General features: G+C 42.2%; 1 protein-coding gene across 1 annotated transcript; it reads left to right on the top strand.

Moving 5' to 3' along the window:
• The first annotated feature begins 202 nt into the window (after positions 1 to 202).
• Zfp958 (zinc finger protein 958) lies at positions 203 to 22,088 on the top strand. The gene is given in 4 exon segments (NM_001419319.1): positions 203 to 327; positions 17,762 to 17,888; positions 18,091 to 18,151; positions 20,580 to 22,088. Coding segments are annotated over 4 exon segments (1,488 nt in total). The 5' UTR covers positions 203 to 324; the 3' UTR covers positions 21,877 to 22,088.
• Positions 22,089 to 22,918: the final 830 nt, after the last annotated feature.

Here is a 22,918-nt window from a genome sequence, read left to right on the forward strand (position 1 = left end):
CTCACAGGAGCTGGCTGTGGTAGCTATTGGAGAACAAGAAAAAGTGCTACTGAAATGCGAATCTCTACGCATCCGGAAAAGGTCCGGCCTTGGACTGGAAGCCCGGCCCAGGAACCACTGTGTTCAGCACACTCTAACCCTAGAGAGGCGCTCTAGCGGCTCAAGACTCACTGGCCAATCAGAGTCTCCAGACCGACCTGTCAGTCAGAAGAGAAGGAGGGCTCTTCCGGGTGCGGTACAGGGAGTCCAGCTCTGCAGCTGAGCAGGCTTGAATGGTTCAGTTTGGTGCGGCGAGGGAGCTCAGGCGAGGTCTGCAGTCACGGCATGGTGAGAGCAGGGTCACTGCCCACGAAGGGGCAGAGCAGCGGGAGCGAGAGTGGTGGGTCCTCCCTAGAGGCTGTGCGGGAAGATAGGCACAAGTGCTACCGAAATGCAGACCTTTGCTTGTCTGGAAATGGTCTGACCCTGGTCTGAAAGCCTAGACCTGGAACACTACGCCCTGTTCCCTCAGCACACTCTAACCCAAAGAGAGGTGCTCAAGCTATTCAAGACTTGTTGGGTAGTCAGAGCCTGCAAGCGGACCTGCCAGTCAGAAGAGGAGGAGGGTTTTGTTTTCCCCCGAGTGCCCTGCTGCAGGATTCGTTCTGTAGCTGAGCAGGTTTGAATGATTTGCTACTCTGTGCTCTGTGCGCTGCTTCTGGGTGCTGTGAGGGGAGATCAGGCAAGCTCCAAAGTCCTGAGGTCGTGAGCGAAAGGTCATTGCCCACAACGGGGAGGAGCACGCGGAAGAGCGCTGGGAGCCGGAGTGGCGGGTCCTTCCTGGGACTGGGTGAGAAGCAGCAGCCTATTTGCACCCCCCTCTGAAGTCTTTCGGTGTCCTTGGACCTGGCAGTGGCCTTGGATTTACTTCACTTCTGAGACTGGAGTCTTGTGTGTAGAAATATCCTTGGCAGGAAGCCAAGCTTAGAGAGCCCTCCTTTCTCTTGTGTCTTCTACAAGTTCTGCCCTTAGCATTTAACATTTAGGTGTCAGATCCATTTGGAGTTAACGTTGTGGAAGTTGTACAAGGTATCTCAAGTGTTGGGTAGCAGCACTCCAGTACTTAGCTGCGACGTAGGAGAGGAGACTAGATGATGTAAAAGATTTACCAATGCATACAAATAGTAAGTGACATCAAATAACATTTAAGCTAAGACACCCTACAGACAAGAAGCACGCTAATCAGGCCTAGTAGAGATTAAGAGGCTAGGATACACATGTTTGTTGACCATGATTGTCCAGAAATCTCGCTCCAAACGATAACAAAGGAGACCCCCTGATTTACAATCACTCATGAGGTTCGTTGTCACATCCAAGGACAGGCCTCTAACAAGCTGCCCAGAGGGCATTACATGGTCATAACCAACATTAAGACCTGATGTGCCCTATAGGTACATTTTCTCCTGTTCTGCCACATGGGCAAGACTACACTGGGTGATAACTCTTTGAAAACACAACACGGTTGTGTTAATGACTGGCCTGGTCAAGCAAGTCTTTCCAGGAGGCCCTCGTGTATGGAGAATGACAGCTTTTTCTCAGGCCCAGGAACATGCTTGTCAGAGCTAGCAACAGCTTGGGGAGGGAGCTTCCCTTAAGGCCCCGATTTATTGAGAATAAAATAGAGCTCCTTCTCTGTAATGGTTTGTATATGATCTGCCCAGGGAGTGGCACTATCAGAAGATGTGGTCCTGTTGAAGTGGGTGTGTCATTGGGTGTGGGGCTTAAGACCCCCATCCTAGCTATCTGGAAGTCAGTGTTCTGCTAGCAGCCCTCAGATGAAGAAGTAGAACTCTCAGCTCCTCCCACACCATACCTGTCTGGACACGTGTATGTTTATAGCCATCTCTTTCTTTGGGCTAGAGAAGTTTTCTAGGACTTTGTTGAAGATGTTTTCTGGCACTTTGAGCTGGGAATCTTCATCCTCTTCTATCCCTATTACTCTTAGGTTTGGTTTTTTTCATAGTGTCCCAAGTATCCTGGTTATTTTGAGTTAGAAATTTTTTACATTTAGCGTTTTCTTTGACTGATGCATCAGTGTCTTCTATGGTATGTTGTATGCCTGAGATTCTCTCTTCTATCTCTTGTATTCTGTGGGTGATGTTTGCATCTGTAATTCCTGTTCTCTTTCCTAGGTTATCTATCTGCAGGGTTGCCTCCATTTATGTTTCCTTTCGTGCTTCCATTTCCATTTTAGGTCTTGAGCCATTTTATCCTTATCCTTCACCTGTTTAATTGTATTTTCCTATATTTTAAAAGGGATTTATTTACTTATTTCCTCTTTAAGAGCTTCTACCTATTTGATTATATTTTCCTGTATTTCTTTAAGTGATTCATTTATATCCTCTTTAAAGGCCTTTATCATCTTCATGAGGTGAGATTTATGGTCCCAGTGTTGCTCCTCAGGTGTGTTAGGATCCAGGGCTTGACATAGTGGTAGAACTGGTATCTGATGTTGTCATTTTGCACTACTTCTGTTGGCTATGTTCTTCCATTTGCTTTTTGCCATCTGGCTGACTCTGGTGTTGGTGCCCGGTAGTCCCTGGGTAAGTAAGCCTCTGGGACTCGTTGTCCTGGATAGCTGCAAGCCTCCCCAAAGGCCAGCAGAGCTGTGGGTTGGAGTGTGTGATGCAGAACCTCAATTGCAGGTGCAGGTATGGATTGGAAGGAAGAGGGGTCTCTGATAAGTCAGGGCAGAACCGTTGCTGCTGGGCTTGCTGTGGTCCCCGCATGCAGGAGGACTGGGTCACAGGGGTCTCACCTATGTTTCTCAGTTTCAAGCAGGACTCAAGGGAGGCAGGCAGAGCTGTGTGTGGTATGTAGTGTTTTTCTAATCTGAAATTGTATGTGGGGATGTGTACTGGAAGGACTACTGATAGGGACAGTATTAGTATTTAAAATTCATTTTATTTCTGCATCTTTGCTCTAATTTCTTTTTTTTTTTTCTGTTTTCCAGTCATTAAGAATTTTATTCCTTTTTCTCAAGTGCTTTCATATTTCTGTTTAGAGTAACATCTCCTCTTGCTCATTCTTTGGTCATGCTATATAGTTAAGATTTGCTTTGAACCCCTAATCCTGCCTCTGATGCCTAGTGCCTAGAAGAGTGTCCCAAAACTCCTCTCAGGCTAGACCCTGACTGTATATGAGTGAGGAGGAAAATAGACCAGTGAATGTGTGGCCTCTAAACTCTCTCTGACTTTTTCAGGAGAATTAAAAAACAAAGAGTGACCTGTGTATGAGTTGGGTTCACTGATGAACTTCATAGCTGTTGTAGTCACAGCACAGAAAGGGATGGAGAGAAAGAAAATGAGAAATGTTAAAACTACTGTTTTAGCAGTAGTTGGCATTAGCAATGTTGGGTAATCAGTAAAATTCCAAACTGGCCATTTTGGAGTGTTCACAGACCAAGGCAGTCCAAGAATCTGAATGAGAAGCTAAACTTATTTCCAGAAGCCCAATCAACCAACATAGACAATCTGGAAAAGCAGGTGTCACTGTGCCTAACAGGAATGGTGCTTTTCCTCTCTGAAAACACACACCCTGAAAGAAAAGCTGTAAATAATACTTGGTGTGCTCTAATAAGTATGTCTAGTCCCTGAAGAATATTGGAGCATAAAGCCTGTTTCCACTTTTGAAAATAGTTTTTGAGATTATAATTAAATAATTTCAACCTTCTACCCTGGACTTCTCCATTCCCCCTACTGTTAAGTCTCAAACCCTGAGACAGATGGTTGAGGTGCCTATGTAACAAATCAAAGCAGACTTGGCTGCAGGTCCTTCTCCCTTGTTTTGGTTACTTGGTCTTTTTTAATCTGTCATTTAACCTCCTGGTTTGTTGGTCTGGTTCTCCCTCTGCTCTCTCCCCTTTTCTCAAATGGCTCAGGGTCCTGCCTACTCTGGACTCCCCCCCCCCCCCCCCATGCCCTTGCCTCTGGCATTGCTCTCCTTTTATCTGTAATAAACTCCATTTCTACTGTCTCTAGCAGCAGCCATGACCTTTCCTTTTTATTTCTGTTTGTCACTTGCTTCCCATGTTACTGCTCCTTGCTTTAAACTTCATGGCCACTTTTGCTTTAATTGTTGTTAATGTTTGATTTTGACTGAAGTTTGGTTGCAGGACTTCCCAGCTGTGAGGGAGATGTTAGTGTGTAATGGACCCCGTGTCTTGGAAGAAAAACAGAAAGTGCTCTAGAAATTGCACTGAAGTGCCAACTTCCCAGACTAGGTTTCTCTCTGCCCCTAGGATAGCAGGGCAGAGCTGTGAAGGCCTCAGTTGTCTGGGTCTTTCCGTCACCAAGTAGAGGAGATGCTATTGTCCTGAGGCCCAGCTCTGATGTCCAAGATAATGAGGGACTCTGGGTAGACCCAGCAATCAGGACCAGCCGTGGGAGGTACCTGCTAGTTCTTTCCAGTATTCTTCTCTTTTGCAACTACAGGGAGCTATGAGGAGGACCACAGACCATGCCGTGGTGAGTGTTGTCCTCCTCATAGCTCCCCAGGCCAGAAGGAGCAGATCTGCTGATCTATCCATATCTGATCCACTGGGACTGAGACAGAATGTGGGTCAGACGTGGTTTTTTGGGTTCAGGTGGTGACTGGGCAGAGAGAGGCCCTTAGACTCAGACTCTCTCTGTGTAGGATTCCCTCAGGCAGGGCATACTCTGCAACACGGGCAGTGGTAAACTGTGGTGCTTATAATATCTCTATCTAGTGTGCGCACACTGGCGTTGCTTTCGGTGTGTAGTAGGAAGAGAGACTGGGAAACTGAAGTCTAGTTTCTAGAAGTTCTGAACATTGCGTCTCACATTCAATTTTGTGGGATATTTTATATCACATGACACAGCTCACCTGTCTGGTCACCTCCATTCTAAAGAGAGACCTCTAGAGCATGGGGCCTCTCTGTGTGTAAAAAAGAAATCAACAGAAGCTGGAGGGTCAGAAATATAACGGTTTTTGGGTAATTTTGAGGTTTTTTGGTTTTGTTTCTTTGGGTTTTTTTTGTTTGTTTGTTTTTGTAGGTGTAACGTCTGTGCTTATTTATCTTGTATAACGTACAATCAGGAAACATTTGTCAAGTTCACATTTTTCCTGGTGGACCTTTCCTTAGGTCTTTTATGGAAAGGTTGAATATATTTTAGAATTATGGTTTTGGCTTTTTCATCCGGTCCCCTTATTCTTTCACAAACATTGTATTCATTGTTCATTGTTGTAGCTTTGTGGTAAGTACAGAATTCACATTACCCCATTATGTGTAATATTTCTTTATAATCCTAATGAGAATTCTGAGGGGCTTTTTTTTCCCCGCTGTAAATTGTTAGGAATTTCCTTTGGATTGTATTAGATTTCTGGTGTAAATTGAACATAGCCAACATTTTTTTTTTCTTTTTTTCAGAGCTGGAAACAGAACCCAGGGCCTTGCGCTTGCTAGGCAAGTGCTCTACCGCTGAGCTAAATGCCCAACACCGCCAACATTTTTTTAAATACATCATTTTAATGTTGTTGCTTATATAGTGTAAAAGAATAAAAGATGTCATTCTAAATAATTATTCATTTAGTTAAATACAATAAGGTTGTGAAACTGAAACTGATGTGAAATGATGTACAAAGGCATAGAAAGAGGACTTCAGTGAATACATTATCCTGGTCACGTAAAAGTTCTTGCACCAAGTACGATTTAAATAGGAAGAATAAAAGTGAAACTAAAACATGATCCAGACCATTCGTCAAACACTGAATGTGAGTGTGACTTGGGACTGTGTGTTAGTACGCTAAATAAACTCTGAGAGCAGAAGGTGGGGATTGTCCACAGATATTAACTAACGTTAGTTCAAACCATGTTGCATTGTTACAGTTGATGTAAAATTACAAGCATTCACTGTATGTATTATGATGCAGGTGGACATATTACCTACACTCACAGTACCCCATTACCACGAACACATTCTCACTCTATGTTTTTGTGTACCTACACTATACAGAGTTCTCATAAAAATAACAATATTGCCCTGGATCCCACTAATATTGTCAGTGTGTTTTCCGTGCATTTGAAATAATTTTAAGAAGTATCAGAATTCTTATTCTCCTTGAGTTATGTTCATGGTGGCTTGAGGTATAAAATAACGTAAATGCTCATTTTCTCAGGACAAGCTGGCGCCTGAGGAGGGCACTGTGCTAAGTGAATGAAGACAAAGAGCGAAGGCCAAAGGACTGTACAGAACTCCACAGTCAGTGCTGAGTGGGTTTCAAAGCAGCACGTGGAGTTATAGCTCTTGCAGGATCGATAAATCCTCTTTCTCCCGTCTGAATTTTATCTTTAATAAACTCTCATTTGTCAGATGGATGTGAGAACTTCTTCGGCCTATACTTAAGATAGCCATATAAAATGAAGGGCGGAAAGAATAGAGAATCAAGCCAAAGCAATCACCTTCAAAGGCTTTTTTCTGATTATTGTTTTAGTTTATTATGGAAAAGGAAAACTAAATTTCAAGCTTTTATAGCAAGAGAGATGAGAAGAAAATGTGCTGTTATTGTATCCTGTAAACGTGAAGAAGCCACTTTATTTGGATGGTATGAGAGCTTTCTGCCAAAGAGTCATACTGCTTGAAAAAGGAAAAATGGGGTTAAGACATAGACTGACTTATTATGTTTGAATTTAAATAATGACAAAAAATTTTACTTTAACAAAGATTCAATAGTCTTAGGCAAGTGACAGATCTCTCTCTTTTCTTCTAATCAAATTACCCACCCTTTGCTTTGGAGAACTTGTTTAAACATTAAACATTTTTTTTTTTTTGGTTCTTTTTTTCGGAGCTGGGGACCGAACCCAGGGCCTTGCGCTTCCTAAGCAATCGCTCTACCACTGAGCTAAATCCCCAACCCCAACATTTAACATTTTTATATATCAGTTTATATGTCTAATGCATTATATATGTGGTGGTTAATGTATATATTTATATGTTTTAACATATTTATATGTTAATGTATAATATACTTTCTCTAGCAATACTGTATAAGAATATATATATACATATATGTATTTCTATTATTTAAATAGTCTTTCAAGTTTTCCTTAAAGAGGAACAAGAGTAGTGTTTTAGAATTGAAGCAGTAGGAACCTCTGTAATTCCGCCATCCAAACTACTACTAAAAGCTAACACAAGAAAGTGACCTGGGTCTGTTTCCTACGTGGTGTATATTTCACATTGCTGAAAGCAAAGCTTCTGACCTCAGAAATCTAGACAGGCCCAGGAATGAACTTGTCATGAACTCCTATGCGCTGGTCATCCTCTACATAAACAGAAAGAGACCTGTATCTATCAGAATCATCCTTTTCCTGTCTTCATGACTTTGCTTCTCTTCGTTCATTATTGCTTCCAATCTTTGCACTTTTATTCAGGGAAAATTGAATTAACGTTTTTTTATTCAAATAGATTCTTCTCTGATTGCAGTCTATTTTGACCAATTTTCCTTCCCTCCACTCCTCCTAAATCCAGCCTACCTCCCATCTCCCCCAGATCCACTTCCCCTCTTGTTCAGGTCTCTGAGAGAGGACAGGTGAACAAGAGCAAACAATATGAAAAATAAAAGGCAAAGCATTGGACCTAATGTAGAAGGCCAACCAATAGAACTCTCAGCTCCTCCTGTACCATCCCTGCCTGGATGCTGCCATGCTCCCACCTTAATGATGATGGAATGAATCTCTGAACCTGTAAACCAGCCTCGATTAAATGTTCTTCATGAGACTTGCATTAGTGATGGTGTCTGTTCAAACAGAAAACCCTAACTAAGGTAGAAGTTGGTACCAAGGACTGGGTGTTGCTGTGATAGGCCTGACTATGCTTTTGTTTGGAAGAATGTGGATTTTTGGACTTTGTATCTGGAAAGCAGTGGAATGCTTGAAATGGGGCTTAATGGGCTGTCCTAGTAGGAATATGGAAGACTGAGAATGGTTTGAATCGTGCAGGCCTGACCCAAGAAGTTTCAGTGGAGAATTTCAATATGTGGTCTATAGACTGTTTTTATGGTGTTTTGGAAGACTGTGACTACTTCTTGCCCTTGTCTGAAGAGTCAGCCTGAGGCTGAGGTGAAGAAATTTAGATTAATTGCACTGACAAAGGAAGTCTCAGAGACACCCATCATAGACTTTGTTCTCTGGTTCAGTCTCATGAAGAGCATTTTTAAAAAAGCATAGCAAGCTGAGAAAGGGGAAATATAAAATGTATGGATCAAGCATAAAAAGGATACCAGGATGTAAAATGGAGCTGCATCCTTGTGTTCAAGGACATTAAATTGATGGAAACAATTAATGGAATAGTGATTTTTGGGGCAAGATCCCACCCAGCTAAATTTAGGTCCAGGCATGGTAGTATAAGCCATTAATCAATCCCAGGAGGCAGAGACAAACAGATCTTTGAGTTCAAGGCCAGTCTAGAGCAAGTTCTAGGTAAAGGAAAACTTAAATCCAGGTTTGGTAGATCATCACACCTTTAATCCCAGGCACGCAGATCTCTGAGTTCAAAGTCAGTCTATGGAGCAAGTTCCAGGACAGCCAAACTTAGGCAGTGAAGGAGTTGGAACACAGAAAGCTGGTGATGATGTAATAGAACAAGGGGGCATGTTCTAGCCCCAGCAAGCAGCAGAACTTGGCAGCTTCTGCCATGTAGCTCTGGCTATAGAGTCAAGAAGGGAATACTGGGACAGTTGATGCTAGTTAGCTAGAGCTAAGAAGTTAGTGATGATTAAGAAGAGACCAGAAGGGTTGGGGATTTAGCTCAGTGGTAGAACGCTTGCCTAGGAAGCGCAAGGCCCTGGGTTCGGTCCCCAGCTCCGAAAAAAAAAAAAAAAAGACCAGAATCACCGAACTGAAATCTTCTGGGGATTATTTTGTGAGAGCACAAAGAAGCTGTGTTCCAGAGATAGCAAGGATTTACCTTGTGCTTCAGCTGTACTTGGTATTGTGAGTCACCTGGGGAGTACTGGTTTTGAAGGCATGAAGAGGTCATAAAGAACAGCTGGGGCTTGGCACTGTGAGAGGCCATGGAAGGCCATTGGTGAAAGTGCAATCTCAGTTGCAGCTGATGGCCCAGGACTGAAGGGGTCATGCAAAGGATTTGAGACTTGACACCGTGAAGAGAGCCTATGAGAGGCTATTGGTGAAGCCTAGTTGCAGCAGAAGACCCCCAGCATATTGGAGGTGCCAGTACTATGGGATGATCACCAAGAACAGCAGTGGCAGTGGGGTGGATCAAGCTGAGCTTAGAGTGCTACGGAGGGCAGAGTTGGAGAAGTGACTCTTCCTTTAGAGGAGCCCAGAAGGTCATGTGGGGGCCCCAGACATTGAAACGAGAAACTGTAACCCTGAGGTTGCCTTGGAGACCCCAAGATGTTCAAGATGCCAGAACCCAGGTCTATCTGATGAGAAAAGCTTCTAAGAGGAAGTCGAACCAGCCTGGGCGAAAAAAGTTTATTGCAGTCATCAAAGATGAGAAGAAGGAGTTGGAGATCTGAAGACCTCTTTGATATCAGACATAGAGGTTCAGATTTAGAGTTTGCCCAGCTGGTTTCCTGTCTTGCTTTGGGGATTACAGTTAAGTGATTGGATGAATCTCAGAAGAAACCTTGATCTTTGGACTTTTAACATTGTTGAGACTGCTATAGACTACAGGGACTTTTGAAGTTGGACTAAATATGATATGTTTAGGTGTGGCACCCATAGACTCATGTTTGAAGGAGCCTTTGGGGGCCATGAGTGGAATGTCATGGTTTACATATGCTCGGCTCAAGGAGTGGCACTATTAGAAAGTGTGGCCCTGTTGGAGTGGGGGTGTCACTATGAGTGAGGGCTTTAAGACCCTCATCCTAGCTGCCTGGAAGCCTATATTCTGCTAGCAGCCTTCAGATGAAGAAGTAGAACTCTCAGCCCTTCTTGTACCATGCCTGCCTGGATGCTGCCATGTTCCCATCTTGATGATAATGGACTGAACCTCTGAACCTGTAAGCCAGCCTCAATTAGATGTTGTTCTTTATAAGCCTTGCATTGGTCATGGTGTCTGTTCACAGCAGTAAATCCCTAACTAAGACTCCCATGCACTCGCTATGCTCGCTATTTAAGTCTCTGAGATTGCTGGCCATCCAGGTAGTGTAAGGCGTGGATTTCCTCTCATGTGTGGGCCACAAGTTAAACCAAAAATTGGTTGGCCACTCAAACCGGTTTGGTGCCTCCATGCCACTGCACATCTTACAGGAAGGACAGATTTTAGGGAATGGGGTTAGCTGGGTTTCTGTCCAGGTTTTTTTTTCTGTAGTATGTAGAATACCTTCTTGCCAGCTGTTCAGTTTCTATTGGTTAGTAGGCTTTCTGTTTCTGTAGATGATATGCAGCTTTAATCCATGGTAGTCTGTTAGGATGCAGTTGATTATTTCCATTTTCTAGTATCTGTTGAGACTTGCAGTGTGTTCAAGCATGTCATTGATTTTGGAGAAAATTCCACAGGATGAGAAGAGGATATATTCTTTTGTTCTTGGGTGGAATGTTCTGTAAATATCAGTTGTGTTCATTTGGTTTTCAATTTAACATCATTTAGCTGAAGTATTTCTTTAGCTTTTTGCTGTTGTTGTTGTTGTTGTTGTTGGTGGTGGTGGTGGTGGTGGTGGTGGTGGTGGTGGTGGTGGTGGTGATGGTGTGGTGTTTGCTTTCAGTTTTTTGAATCAGGGCTGTTTTGTGTAGCCTAGTCTTTCCTGAAACTCATTGTATAGACCTGATTGGTCACAAAGTCGGAGTTCCACCTGCCTCTTCCTCCCTGGTGTAGGGATTGAAGGCCTGTGCCACCATGCCTGGTCTCTGTATTTAGTTTTTTACTGGAAGACCTGTCTGTTGTTGAGACTGGGATATTGAATCTCCCATTGCTAGTGCATGCTATTTAAGCTGCAGAAGTGTTTCTTTTACAATGGGGCGGGGGGTGCTGTTATGTTTGGGGCGTAGATATTAAGAATTGAAATGTTAGGTTCTTAGAACTTTTTTAGTTTGAAGAGTATATACTGTCCTTTTTTGTTTTTGTTTGAAGTCTATTTTGTGTATTGAAATGGCTATACCAGCTTCATTCTTACTTCCATTTCCTTAGACTATCGTTTTCCTCTCCTTACCTTGAGGCATTGTCTGTCCTTGATGTTTCTGTTATATAACAGGAGGGTGGATCCTGTTAGCTCCGTTCTGTTAGCTGTGGCTTTTCATTGGTGGATTAAAGTCATTGAAATGAAGGGATATCAGTGAGCAGTGATCTATTATTCCAAGGATTTCCCTGGTGGTGGTGGTCGTGGAATGTGTGCGATTTCTTTCCGTTTTGCTGATACTGTGAGATTATTTATGTCGTGTGTTTTCATTTGTAGAGCTAACTTCCTTGGGTTGCATATTTTTCTTCTAGCACCTTGTATAGGGGGTATATTTGCAGGTAGATATTGTCAAATTTGACTTTATTCACAGTGTCTTTTTTTCACCATCTTTGGTGACTGAAAAATTTCTGGGTATAATAATCAGGGCTGGCTTCTGTAGTTTCTTACTCTGCAGCACATGTATCCAAGCTCTTCTGGTGTTTAGAGTCTGCATTGAGAAGATGGGTGTAATCCTAGTAGGTATGCCTTTATATGTTCAAAGTATTTTCTGGTTCTTTGAGCTGGTGTTCTTCTTCTTCCTGTATTCCTATTATTCATAGTTTTTGTCTTGTCATAATGTGCCACAACTCCTGGATGTTCCGACCATGGAATGTTTATGCTTGACATTTTCTTTGATGTATTCATTCCTTCTATTCTATCTTTAATGTCCAAGATTCTACCATCTCTATTCTCTGGGTGAATTTTGCCTCTGCAGTCCTAAAATTTTCATTTCCAGGATTTCCTCGGTGTGTGTTTTCTTTATTGCTTCTATTCCCGTTTTTTGGTCTTGAACTATTTTATGTGTTTCCTTCAAGTGTCATTGTTTGTGTTTTCCTTTATTTCTTTAATGAATTCATGTATTTCCTCTTTAGGGATCCTATCATTTTCATATAGTTGGTTTTAAGGTTTTTTTATTGTGCTTTCAGCCATGTGGGCACATTCAGGACTTGCCGTGGTATGATAACATGGCTCTGTTGGTGAAATATTTCTCTGGCTTTTATTGATTATGTTCCTATTCTGGTGTCTAGACATCTGAGATTGGGGTGATTATAGGTCTTGGTGCTAATTTCTCTGTTTGTCTTGTTTGGGTGGGAGTTTTTTCCCCCTGGGTTTCTTTCTGTTTGCTCTCTGAATTTTCTGAAAGTCGATTTGCTGAGTATTACCTCGTTTACTGACCTAGTTGGTGGATGTGTGCCAAGGGGAATGCTTACTAGTGTTGGGGGCTGGGGAATAGGAGCCATGGAGAGATAATCTTAGCAATCTACTCGAGGTTTAGACACAGGAGAGGGGAAGCTGCCTCTGGTGTTCTGTTCCAGTGCTTGCAGCAACTGTGAAAATTTGGTCTGGAGTAACAGATAGTCTGGTCGATCTCTGGACAGCCTGCCTACCTGGTCTTCTGGCAGGATTATCAGATGGTTAAAACTTTCTCATATATTTTTGTCTCTGTGGCCTAATTAGCTTTAGTTTCTCAACATTTCAGAGCCTACAGTCATGTGAGGGAGCCCCCCTCAGTTGAAGGTGTGCCCCCATCAGAATGTCTTGTTGCTGCGTCTGAGAGATTATGTTGGTTGATGATTGATGCGGAAAGAATCTTCTACTGAAGGTGGCAATGTCTGTAAGCAGGTGTGCCTGGGTTGGATAGGAAAGTTGCCTGAGCGTGAGACAGTGAGCACACCAGAGAGCAAGCCAGGAAGCAGTTTTTGCCCATTTTTCTAGCATGAGTTTCAATTCTAGGCTCAAAAGTGACGGACTGTGATCTGACAGAAGCATCCAGAAAAAAAAAAAAAAATGTTTATCAGCTGTGATGCTTTTGCTTAGAGGATTCCGTCACAGCAGCACAGTAACAAGTTAGAACCACAACCACAAAATAATATGTAAAAAGGGATTTTGCTGCCGGAGAGAAACTTGAAGTGTTCTCTTTTGGAAGAGTGTCAAAGATGTTAGAAATTAAGGTGACCAATGACATGAAAGGCTGTACACAGAGCTTAATCAGCTGTTCATGTAGGACCTGGAAGATCAGGGATTTAAGAGTAATGTAGGCAAAAGTCAAGGTCATGGGATTTCAGTGAAAAAATAGACTCCATGAGAAATTTACCATGAGGTCATTTGTGTGATACTTTGGCCCCAGATCTTTCTTATTCTACCCATACCCTGAGAAAATGAGTAAGGCAGACTTGAAGAAAATAACAGACTGATTTCATAGACAAAATATTGAATCTGTGAGATGGTTATTGCTAATGACTCAGGACTGTGGTGAAAAAAAACATGTGGGACAGAAATAATGTAGTCTGTGTTTTGTAATTAAAAGCAGCACTAGGTAGTTTCAGGTGGCAGTCAATGCTGAAACAGAAGCATGGGTGTTCAAGGAGATTATCACCATTAAAGAGAAGGCCCAAGTGTGTGCCCTTATGGTAATGCTGCTAAGCATTTAATAAGTGGAAGAAGTAGGCAGAGTTATTCCTAGTCCCAGGAGAGAACTTCATATAAAATCTGCTGCAACTGTGCGTCCAGTGCGGCTCGGGGTCTGTCTCAGTGTCGACGTCACGTTGACAGGAACACCCATCTCTTGCTGGCTCTGGAAGCTCAAAGGTGAGGAATTCTTCCTCTGTGGTTTGGGTTCAGCACACTCACTTCATCCCTGTCTCACAGCGTAGGAGCTCCAGTGAAGAGATTCTAAACATTCCTTGGATGAAGCTGTCAGGATGAATCCTTGGTTACCTTTTGAGACCACAGGCTGTTGAGATACCCAGGCTTCAAGGCATCTGCATGGAGAGCAGCATATAGGAGATGGAAATGAGCAAACTGAGATGTATGAGAAGTCGCAGGGATAGGGACAGCTGATCAACTTGAAACTGAAGCCCCAAGTGTCTGAGACAGAGCTACAGGATCTGGTGTTGCCCTGCTGGGTTTGTTGCCATGGTTCAATCTTCCTTCTCGGTATCCACATTCCTTTTTCATTGTAATGAGAAGGGGTATTCTGTGCCTTTGATTCTATAAGGTGTGGTGATTAAGAGATTGCTTTGAGTGTCAGAAGGAACTTTGGACATTTGAACAGTGTAGGAGTTGTTGCAGAGAATGAGGATCACTGAAGTTAGAATAAATTTATGTTCATCACAGGATGACCACGAGCCAATAGTGACCAGACTTCAACTGCAATAAATTGAATCAAAAAGCTCTCAGATAGTACGATGTCTTTGAGCACTTGTCTCTCTCTTTTGTAATTTTGGGGGGGGGGGCGTAACAAAGCTTTTGTAGTAGGAGCCATTCTAGATTCCTTATTGGGGGTGAGATTTGAGTGTCTATGAAGTCAACCCATTTCCTGTTTTTTATGTCTACTCTGTGGTGAATGAACCTTATCAGCCACATTCCTCTCAGGCTGGTATGCCCTCACTATTATAGACTATTACTTCAAATCAGCTACGTTCTATCAGAAGCACTTACTATTCAACAATAAGTTATTTGCTAGCCAGATGTTTTCATATTGTCAATTTTGTTGTTTTTGTTTTTGAAGATAAAGTTTCTCTGTGTAACCTTCCCTGTTCTCAAAGTAGAAAGAAGCCCATGCAGACTTTGAACTTAGAGATCCACCCGAATCCTGGCTCTAGAGTTCTGGAGGCCAACACGCCTGACTGTTTTATATATATATATATATATATATATATATATATATATATTATTGGCTGGTAGGCCTGGAGTGTTGGTTCTTGTACAAGTCAAGCATATGCTATTGCGACGACCTTCCTCCACATCTTCAATTTTTAAGTTTGACGGAGAGTGTGTTCTGTTTGTCAGGACAGCATGCATTCATGATGTTAACAGTCCCTGAGCCTTCTAAGTCATAGGATAGCAGATGTGTGACATTATTCCTACCTTTCATGTTTGTTTTGAATTTTTTTATTAGTTATTTTATTTACATTTCAAATGTTATCCCCCTGCCCATTTTCCCGTCCACAACCCCCCTATCTCCTCCTCCCTCCCCTCCCTGCCTCTTTGAGGGTGCTTCCTCACCTGCACACCCACTCCGGCCTCAGTGACCTAGCGTTCCCCTATCCTGGATCATCAAGCCTCCACAGGACCAAGGGGCTCCCCTCCCACTGATGCCAGATAAGGCATTCTTCTGCTACATATTCAGCTGGAGCCATGGGTACTCCCTCTTTGGTTGGTGGTTTAGTCCCTGGGTACATTGTGAGGTGGGTCTGGTTGGTTGATACTGCTCTATGAGGTTGCAAACCCCTTTAGCTCCTATAGCCCTTGCCCTAACTTACCCGTTGGGGTCCCTGCACTCAGTCCAATGTTTGACTGTGTATATCTGCATCTGTATTGGTTCGGCTCTGTCAGAGCCTTTCAGGGGACAGTTATACCAGGCTCCTGTCGGTAAGCACTTCTTGGCATCAGCAGTAGTGACTGGGTTTGGTATCAGCAGATGGGATGGATTCCTAGGTGGGGCAGTCTCTGGATGGCCTTTCCTTTAGTGTCTCTGCATTTTCTTTGAACAGAAGGAATTCTGGATTCATATTTTTGAGGTGAGTGGGTGGCTCCATCCCTCAACTGGGGACTGTCCCTATCCACTGGATGTGGTTTCTACAGGTTCTCGCTCCCCTTTGTTGGGTATTTTGGCTAATGTCCTCCCTGTTGGGTCCTGGGAACCTCTTGGGTCCCTGGCATCTGGGACTTGCTAGTGGCTACCCCCAGTTCCTCCTCCCCCACTACAACACACCTACTTTCAAATTCCTGAGCCTCTCTATGTCTCCCCCATCTCCTCCCATATCTGAATTGGCCCCCTTTTCCCTCCCCCTCCTCACTCCTCCTCAGGTACCTTTCTCTACTTCCCGAGATTATTCTCTTCCCCCTACTGGGTAGGGCTGTAGCCTCCACAGTTTGGAATGATCTTTCTTCTTGAGTTTCTGTTGCGGTAAAAATTAAAAAGGGGCACGTCCGGTTCCCATGCATCACCACTCCACACTGGACCCCTGGCCTTAGTTCGGGCACTGTAGGGCCATACAGAACTGACATCAATTTATCTCAGCTGCAGCTGGTTCCAGTATGATGCCACGCCACGTTAGCCTAGCTGTCTTCTAGCCCCAGCGGTCTCTCCATTCCCATTGCTAGTCACCCTGGCCAGCCCTGACCAGCCAGGAACTCTGGTCCCAGCTACCTGGTAACACCAAGACTCAACAAACTGTAACTCTCAATCTACGATACATCCACAGAGTAAATTCACTGCCAATGAATAAAGATAGAAACTGCCCACCTAGACAGGAGAAAATTGACCAAACAAGAAAGACCACCTGGATCTGAATCATCTTCCTCCATCATCTCCATCTTGATTCCTCTCCTGCACCTGCTCCTCCTCCTCCCTCCTTCCTAGACTTTAACCTGCCTATCCTTATCCTGGACCTGCCTTGCTGCATAATGACGTCATCCTGTAAGTTTCACATGATCTGTGAGTTGTATCGTGGGTATTCCGAGATTCTTTTTGGCTAATATCCACTTATCGGTGAGTAAATACCATGTGTGTTCTTTTGTGATTGGGTTACCTCACTCAGAATATTTTCAAGTTTCATCCATTTGCCTGCAAATTTCATAAAATCATTGTTTTTAATAACTAAGTAGTACTCCAGTGTGTAAATATACTACATTTTCTATGTCCATTCCTCTGTTGAGGGACATCTGGTGAATATTAGTATCGTGCCTGTGTGTATGAATATGCACGTGATGTGTGCCTGTTCCTCATAGTAGTCAGAACATGACCTCAGAATTCCTGAAGTTGGAATAGTAGATAGTTATTAGTCACCTTGTAAATACAGTTGATTCCAATTATTTGCAAGACTAGCAAGAGCACTTATTTTACTGGTAAGCCATCCCTCCTCCCTATGTTGCTTATTTATGATTAACATTTATGTTTCTAATGTTTTATCCATGTATTCATAACTGTAAGCATGCATTTCCTATTAGTAAGCTCTTACTAATATTACAGTTTAAACTGGGGCACTTAAAGTTTCAGGAAGATGAATACAGAACTGTATTCAATTTTATATCTTTGCAGGAACTTCAGTAAAGACCTCTGAGTTCTTTCTATTTTGTTTGTTTAATTGATTCTTGCAGGGGAATCAAGGTCTTAATATATACCTCTGCATGCCCTGTCTCCCATTACATGGACTAGCCTGGCATCCACCTCAGTGAGATAAATTTGTCTCTGGCTCCTGATTGCTGGGATTAAAGGCGTGAGCAAGTACACCCATCTTACCTATCCTTTCTGTTGTCAGTAATCATTCAAATCGTGTCTCTGATATGTACTCCCTACTGTTGATCTGTTTGCTCCTCTTTCTCTCTCTCTCTCTCCATTAGTAGGTGTTTCTCTTGCAAGAGTATATCTTATTCAAAGGGCAGAGAAAATGACGGGTCACTATCCTCTTCAGTTCTCTTCAAAAATTGCTTGGTAATTCCATTATAACATCCGTATTATGGAATAGACGTTGGAAGTACCAGAATTATAAGACTGTATTATCAATGTAGTATACATTGAGAGTGCTGCCAATAACAGCCTTTTTGTTGTACACATGTTTGAGATATTTAGGATGCAGTGACCTTTAACGATGTGCATGTGGACTTCACTTCCGAAGAGTGGACTTTGTTGGATCCTTCCCAGAAAGGTCTTTACAAAGATGTGATGCTGGAGACCTACTGGAACCTCACTGCTATAGGTATGACAGTAAATGTTCCTTTACTTTTAAAAATAAGGGGCAACTCTTTTTGTTATTGATCCTTTATTGTCATTTCAATTGCAAATGAGAAAGAATGCCGTAAATAAATCGGGCTTGGCTCTAAGGTTTAATGAAGATAATAACTTGAATATTACGTAATTTCCAATTATAGAGCATACATTTTTCTGGTACTATATTTTAGGTTACAGTTTGGAAGACCATAATATTGAGGAACATTTTCAAAGTTCTAGAAGACACGGAAGGTAATTTTTATGTACAAGCTAATACAATTGTGCCTTTGAAGAAATTTTTACTGTGTCATAGAAGAGTTTTAAAAAGCAACATTTTAAAAAGCACTGTTTGAAGTATATTTGTGATTATTAAATTCTCACAAAACCATGTGTATTAGTCAGGGTTTTACTGCTATGAGCAGATACCATGACCAAGGCAAATCGTATAAAAACAACATTTAATTGGGGCTGGCATACGGGTTCAGAGGTTCAGTCCAGTATCATCAAGGCAGGAGCACGACAGCATCCAGGCAGGCATGGTGCAGGAGGAGCCGAGTTCTACATCTTCATCTGAAGGCTACTTGTGGAAGACTGACTTCCAGGCGACTAGGATGAGGGTCTTAAAGCTCATGCCACAGTGATACACCTACTCCAACAAGACCACACCTCCAAATAATGCCACTCCCTAGGCCAAGCATATTTAAACCATGACATCATGTATCCCAATGTCAGGTATCTGATTTGTGTTTGCACATCATTCCTCTATGAAAGAATTCAAGGAAACAATGCCTTAGCAGACGTCACTATTGGAATCTTAGCTGTATTAGATCTATGCTACAAAACATCCAATTTGTTTGGTTTTGTAATACTCAGATATTGTAAAAGTTATACACATAAGTATATCATCAAAACCTTCTAATAAACAAATCATCCATGTTAACTAAAGCTAGTCTTACTTTTATCCCTGTAGTAATGTTGCTAAGTTTGTGAGAGGGGCAGTTTATTAGAGTCAGGAACATTGTTGTGAACAAAACCTAATCCCTATACTACATGTCTATGAGAAACAAAAAGTCCTCAACACTGTGTGAGTGCAATGTGGGAACCTTTCATTTGTTGTTCTTTCAATAGATGTATCATATGTCACAATGAATACAGGCCGTGTAGACATGGAGATATTGAAAGAAGCAATGCACTTCTTTCTCCAAAAGTAATTTTTAGTAGATATGTAGTTATGTAAGGGTCTGTGATTGACCGAAGAACAATATCCCCTACTCAAATAGTCTGCAAAGGCCAGTGTTGATTCTGCAGAAATCCAGCATTCATCGTCTACCATTCATCAGGATGGAAGACAGACATGTGAGCGTCACATGGGGAATTTCAGGGAAGCCTCGGTGTCCTTTATCCTGTAGTTTATCCTGCTTGTCTGTATTTTCAGGGGTTTACATGTCTCTGGGAATGGCTAAGGCCCCAGGGAGTTTCCACAGGCAGCCAGGTGATGAGGCAGCTCATGATTGTCTGCCCATGGAGAGTCTGGATTTTCTAGTAACTGACTTGCCCACACTTTCCAGTTTAGGGAACAGAAACTTAGGCCTTGTCTGGCAACCTGTTGGTTTGGGGCCTGTCATGAAGTTTGCCTGACTTAGTCCTTTCTGTAGTCCCCACCGAGTAAATTTTCTGAATGTGATCTAAGTCTATAATTTATTAGTTTTCCAAGTTCATTGGGAATACAACCCCAAACGCACACTGCAGAAGATCCCTATGAGTCCTGGGACTGTGTAAATTCTTCTGTTTGTCCTGGTTCACGTTACAAATATAGTTATGACTCACACTACAGGAAAATTTATGAATGCAATCAGCGTGGTAAGGTTCTGCATTCTTACAGTTCTCTTCTAATATGTGAAAACCATCAAAGAAAAAGGGAAAGGAGGAAAAGGAGTCTATAAATGTAAATCATGCAGTAAGTGCTCTTAATGAAAGAACCTCGCTCAAGTCTCAGGATGGCGCGCCCCAGGAAACACGAGAGACCGGTCTTGATGTAAAAGCAAGAGGCCGTTTATTAATAACGAAGCTCCGGGCCAACACGTGTCTCACGCAGGAGACAGAGGAGTTGACCCCGAAACTCAAAAGTCAGGGGTTTATGTAGGGAAAGCTAGGGGGTTTTGGCGCAGTCACACACAATTGGCTCATTTAAACATAGCAGTGAGGTTACAACAAAGAAGAAGAGTACGTGCTAGAAGTCAGGGGCTTATCAGGGTCTGGAGGACATCTAGCTAAAGTGTGACCCTGAGTAAGCTGGGGGGGATGTCTTCCTGCCCGATGGTTTATGGGTCAGTCCTTGATAGCCTGAGCTGGTTCCTACATTCCTTTTCTCTTATCTTTATGGCCTGCTATTCCTGGCTGCAGGGCTCAGCCCTGAGTCTGTGGATTTTGGAGCTTACTCTTTTAATTTTGTATTTTTAAACCTTAAATCCGTATAATTTCCCTTTCTTTACTATCATGGGTATCTTCAAAGATGGAAAGCTACCCATAATGAAGGGACACCTTAAACAAAGTGATAAAATGCTGAGATCTGATTCTCCTTACAATTAGATCAGGTTCTAAAATTAATTCATTCAGATCAAAAGTTTAATTGGTGTAATGAATGTGGTAAAGATTTTACATATACCAATTATCTTTACAGACCTGAAAGAAGTCATACTGAAGAGAAACCCTATGAAGATATGAAGTGTGGTGAAGCCTTTGCACATCGCAGTAGTCTTCGAGCACATGAAAGGACACACACTGGAGAGAAACCCTATGGATGCAATCAGTGTGATAAAGCCTTTGCGTATCACAGCAGTCTTCGAATACATGAAAGGACACACACTGGAGAGAAACTCTACAAATGTATTCAATGTGGCAAAGCTTTTTCAGATCAGAACACTCTACAAAGACATAAAAGAACCCACTCGGAAGAGAAACCCTGTAAATGTAATCAATGTGGTAAAGCCTTTGCACATCACAGTAGTCTTCGAAAACATGAAAGAACTCACACTGGAGAGAAACCCTATGGATGCAATCAGTGTGATAAAGCCTTTGCATGTCACAGTAGTCTTCGAAGACATGAAAGGACACACACTGGAGAGAAACCCTATGAATGTAATCAGTGTGATAAAGCCTTTGCATATCACAGTAGTCTTCAAAAACATGAAAGGACACACACTGGAGAGAAACCCTATGGATGCAATCAGTGTGATAAAGCCTTTGCATGTCACAGTAGTCTTCGAAAACATGAAAGGACACACACTGGAGAGAAACCCTATGAATGTAATCAATGTGGTAAAGCCTTTGCATGTCACAGTACTCTTCGAAAACATGAAAGGATACACACTGGAGAGAAACCCTATGAATGTAATCAATGTGGTAAAGCCTTTTCAATGCAGAATACTCTCCGAGTGCATGAAAGAACACATACTGGAGAGAAACCCTTTGAATGTAACCAGTGCGGTAAAACCTTTAAACTACACAGTCAGCTTCGAATACACAAAAGAGTACACACTGGAGAGAAACCCCATGAATGTGATCAGTGTGGTAAAACCTTTGCATGTCCCAGTAGTTTCCAAAAACACAAAAGAGTACATTCTGGAGAGAAACCCTATGGATGCAATCAGTGTGATAAAGCCTTTGCAATTCACAGTAGACTTCGAAAACATGAAAGAACCCATACTGGAGAGAAACCCTTCAAATGTAATCAATGTGGTAAAACCTTTTCACAGTCCAATAGTCTTCAAGTACATAAAAGAACACATACTGGAGAGAAACCCTATGAATGTAATCAGTGTGGTAAGGCCTTTCCATATGACAGCAGTCTCCGGGTGCATGAAAGAACCCATACTGGCATGAAGCCTTACGAATGTAACCAGTGTGGCAAAGCCTTTGGCTACCACAGTCATCTCCAAAGGCATGAAAGGACACATAGTGGAGAGAAACCTTATTAACATAAGCAATGTGGTAAAGCCTTTGTAAGTCTCAGCAAACTTCTCCATCGCCTGACCTCATCATCGCCTACCGCCTGACCTCTTTGCCTCCAGCTATCACTGCCTATACCCTCATCTCCCCCTCCTCTGTGTTTCACAAAGGACACTCCCCCTACCTGAAAGCCTTAAAAGTTGTAACGTTCACTCCAATAAACGAGACCTTGACAACGGAATCTTGCTTGGTCTCCTTCTCTCTCCCCCCATTTAGGCCCAAGGGTAGCGGCCCTTCGGGACCCTGAATAACTGGGTCCGACAGTTCATCACTGTGTTTTTTATATTTTCACAAATTCCTTGGAGGTGATGTTTGTCATCAAGCCTGACTTGGATGCCAATAATTAGTCAAGGCTGTATTTGAATTCTTGATTCTCGTATCCCAGCCTTCTGGGTACAAGTTCAAGAGTAGTAGGTGTACTCCCAATGTGTCCTGTTTTGTCAGCTCCATTTAACAATGCTAGTCAGAACACTGAACATAATACATAAATAAATCTAAAAAAATAAAAATGCAAAACCCTTGCCAAAAAAAGGCAAAATTCTTGCCTCTTCCCTAAGAAGGTGGGTGAGATTTATTTGAGATAGCAAAAGGCTCTATGGCTATTTGAAGAAGATGGTTTGTTACCCAGATGCTTAGCACCTAAACTACAGATAAGAAGATTCCCTTTGGTGTGGGAGGACAGTCGTGTAAAATACATGTAGTTGAGCAAGTTTGCACATCCTGTCCTCCAGCTAGAGTCCTTTGGGAATCACATTGGGAATAGGCTACTGAAGTGTGCTTCAAAGACTCACTCACCCAGAAACGATTTTTCTTTTAAAATTAAAGACCGTGAAAACTTGTTTAAAATTTAATTTTATTCTAAATCTTTATTTTTAAATTTTATTAACATATAATATATTTTATTATTAAATTATTAATAAATTATTATTAAATTATTAAATTTATCTATAAAACTATTATGACATTTTTCTAATAAAATAAGCATCACATGAACATTCGTGTAAAGAAAAT

This window comes from Rattus norvegicus, chromosome 12 (genome assembly GCF_021556685.1).
Source record: "Rattus norvegicus strain SHRSP/BbbUtx chromosome 12, alternate assembly SHRSP_T2T, whole genome shotgun sequence".
Lineage (NCBI taxonomy): Eukaryota > Metazoa > Chordata > Mammalia > Rodentia > Muridae > Rattus > Rattus norvegicus.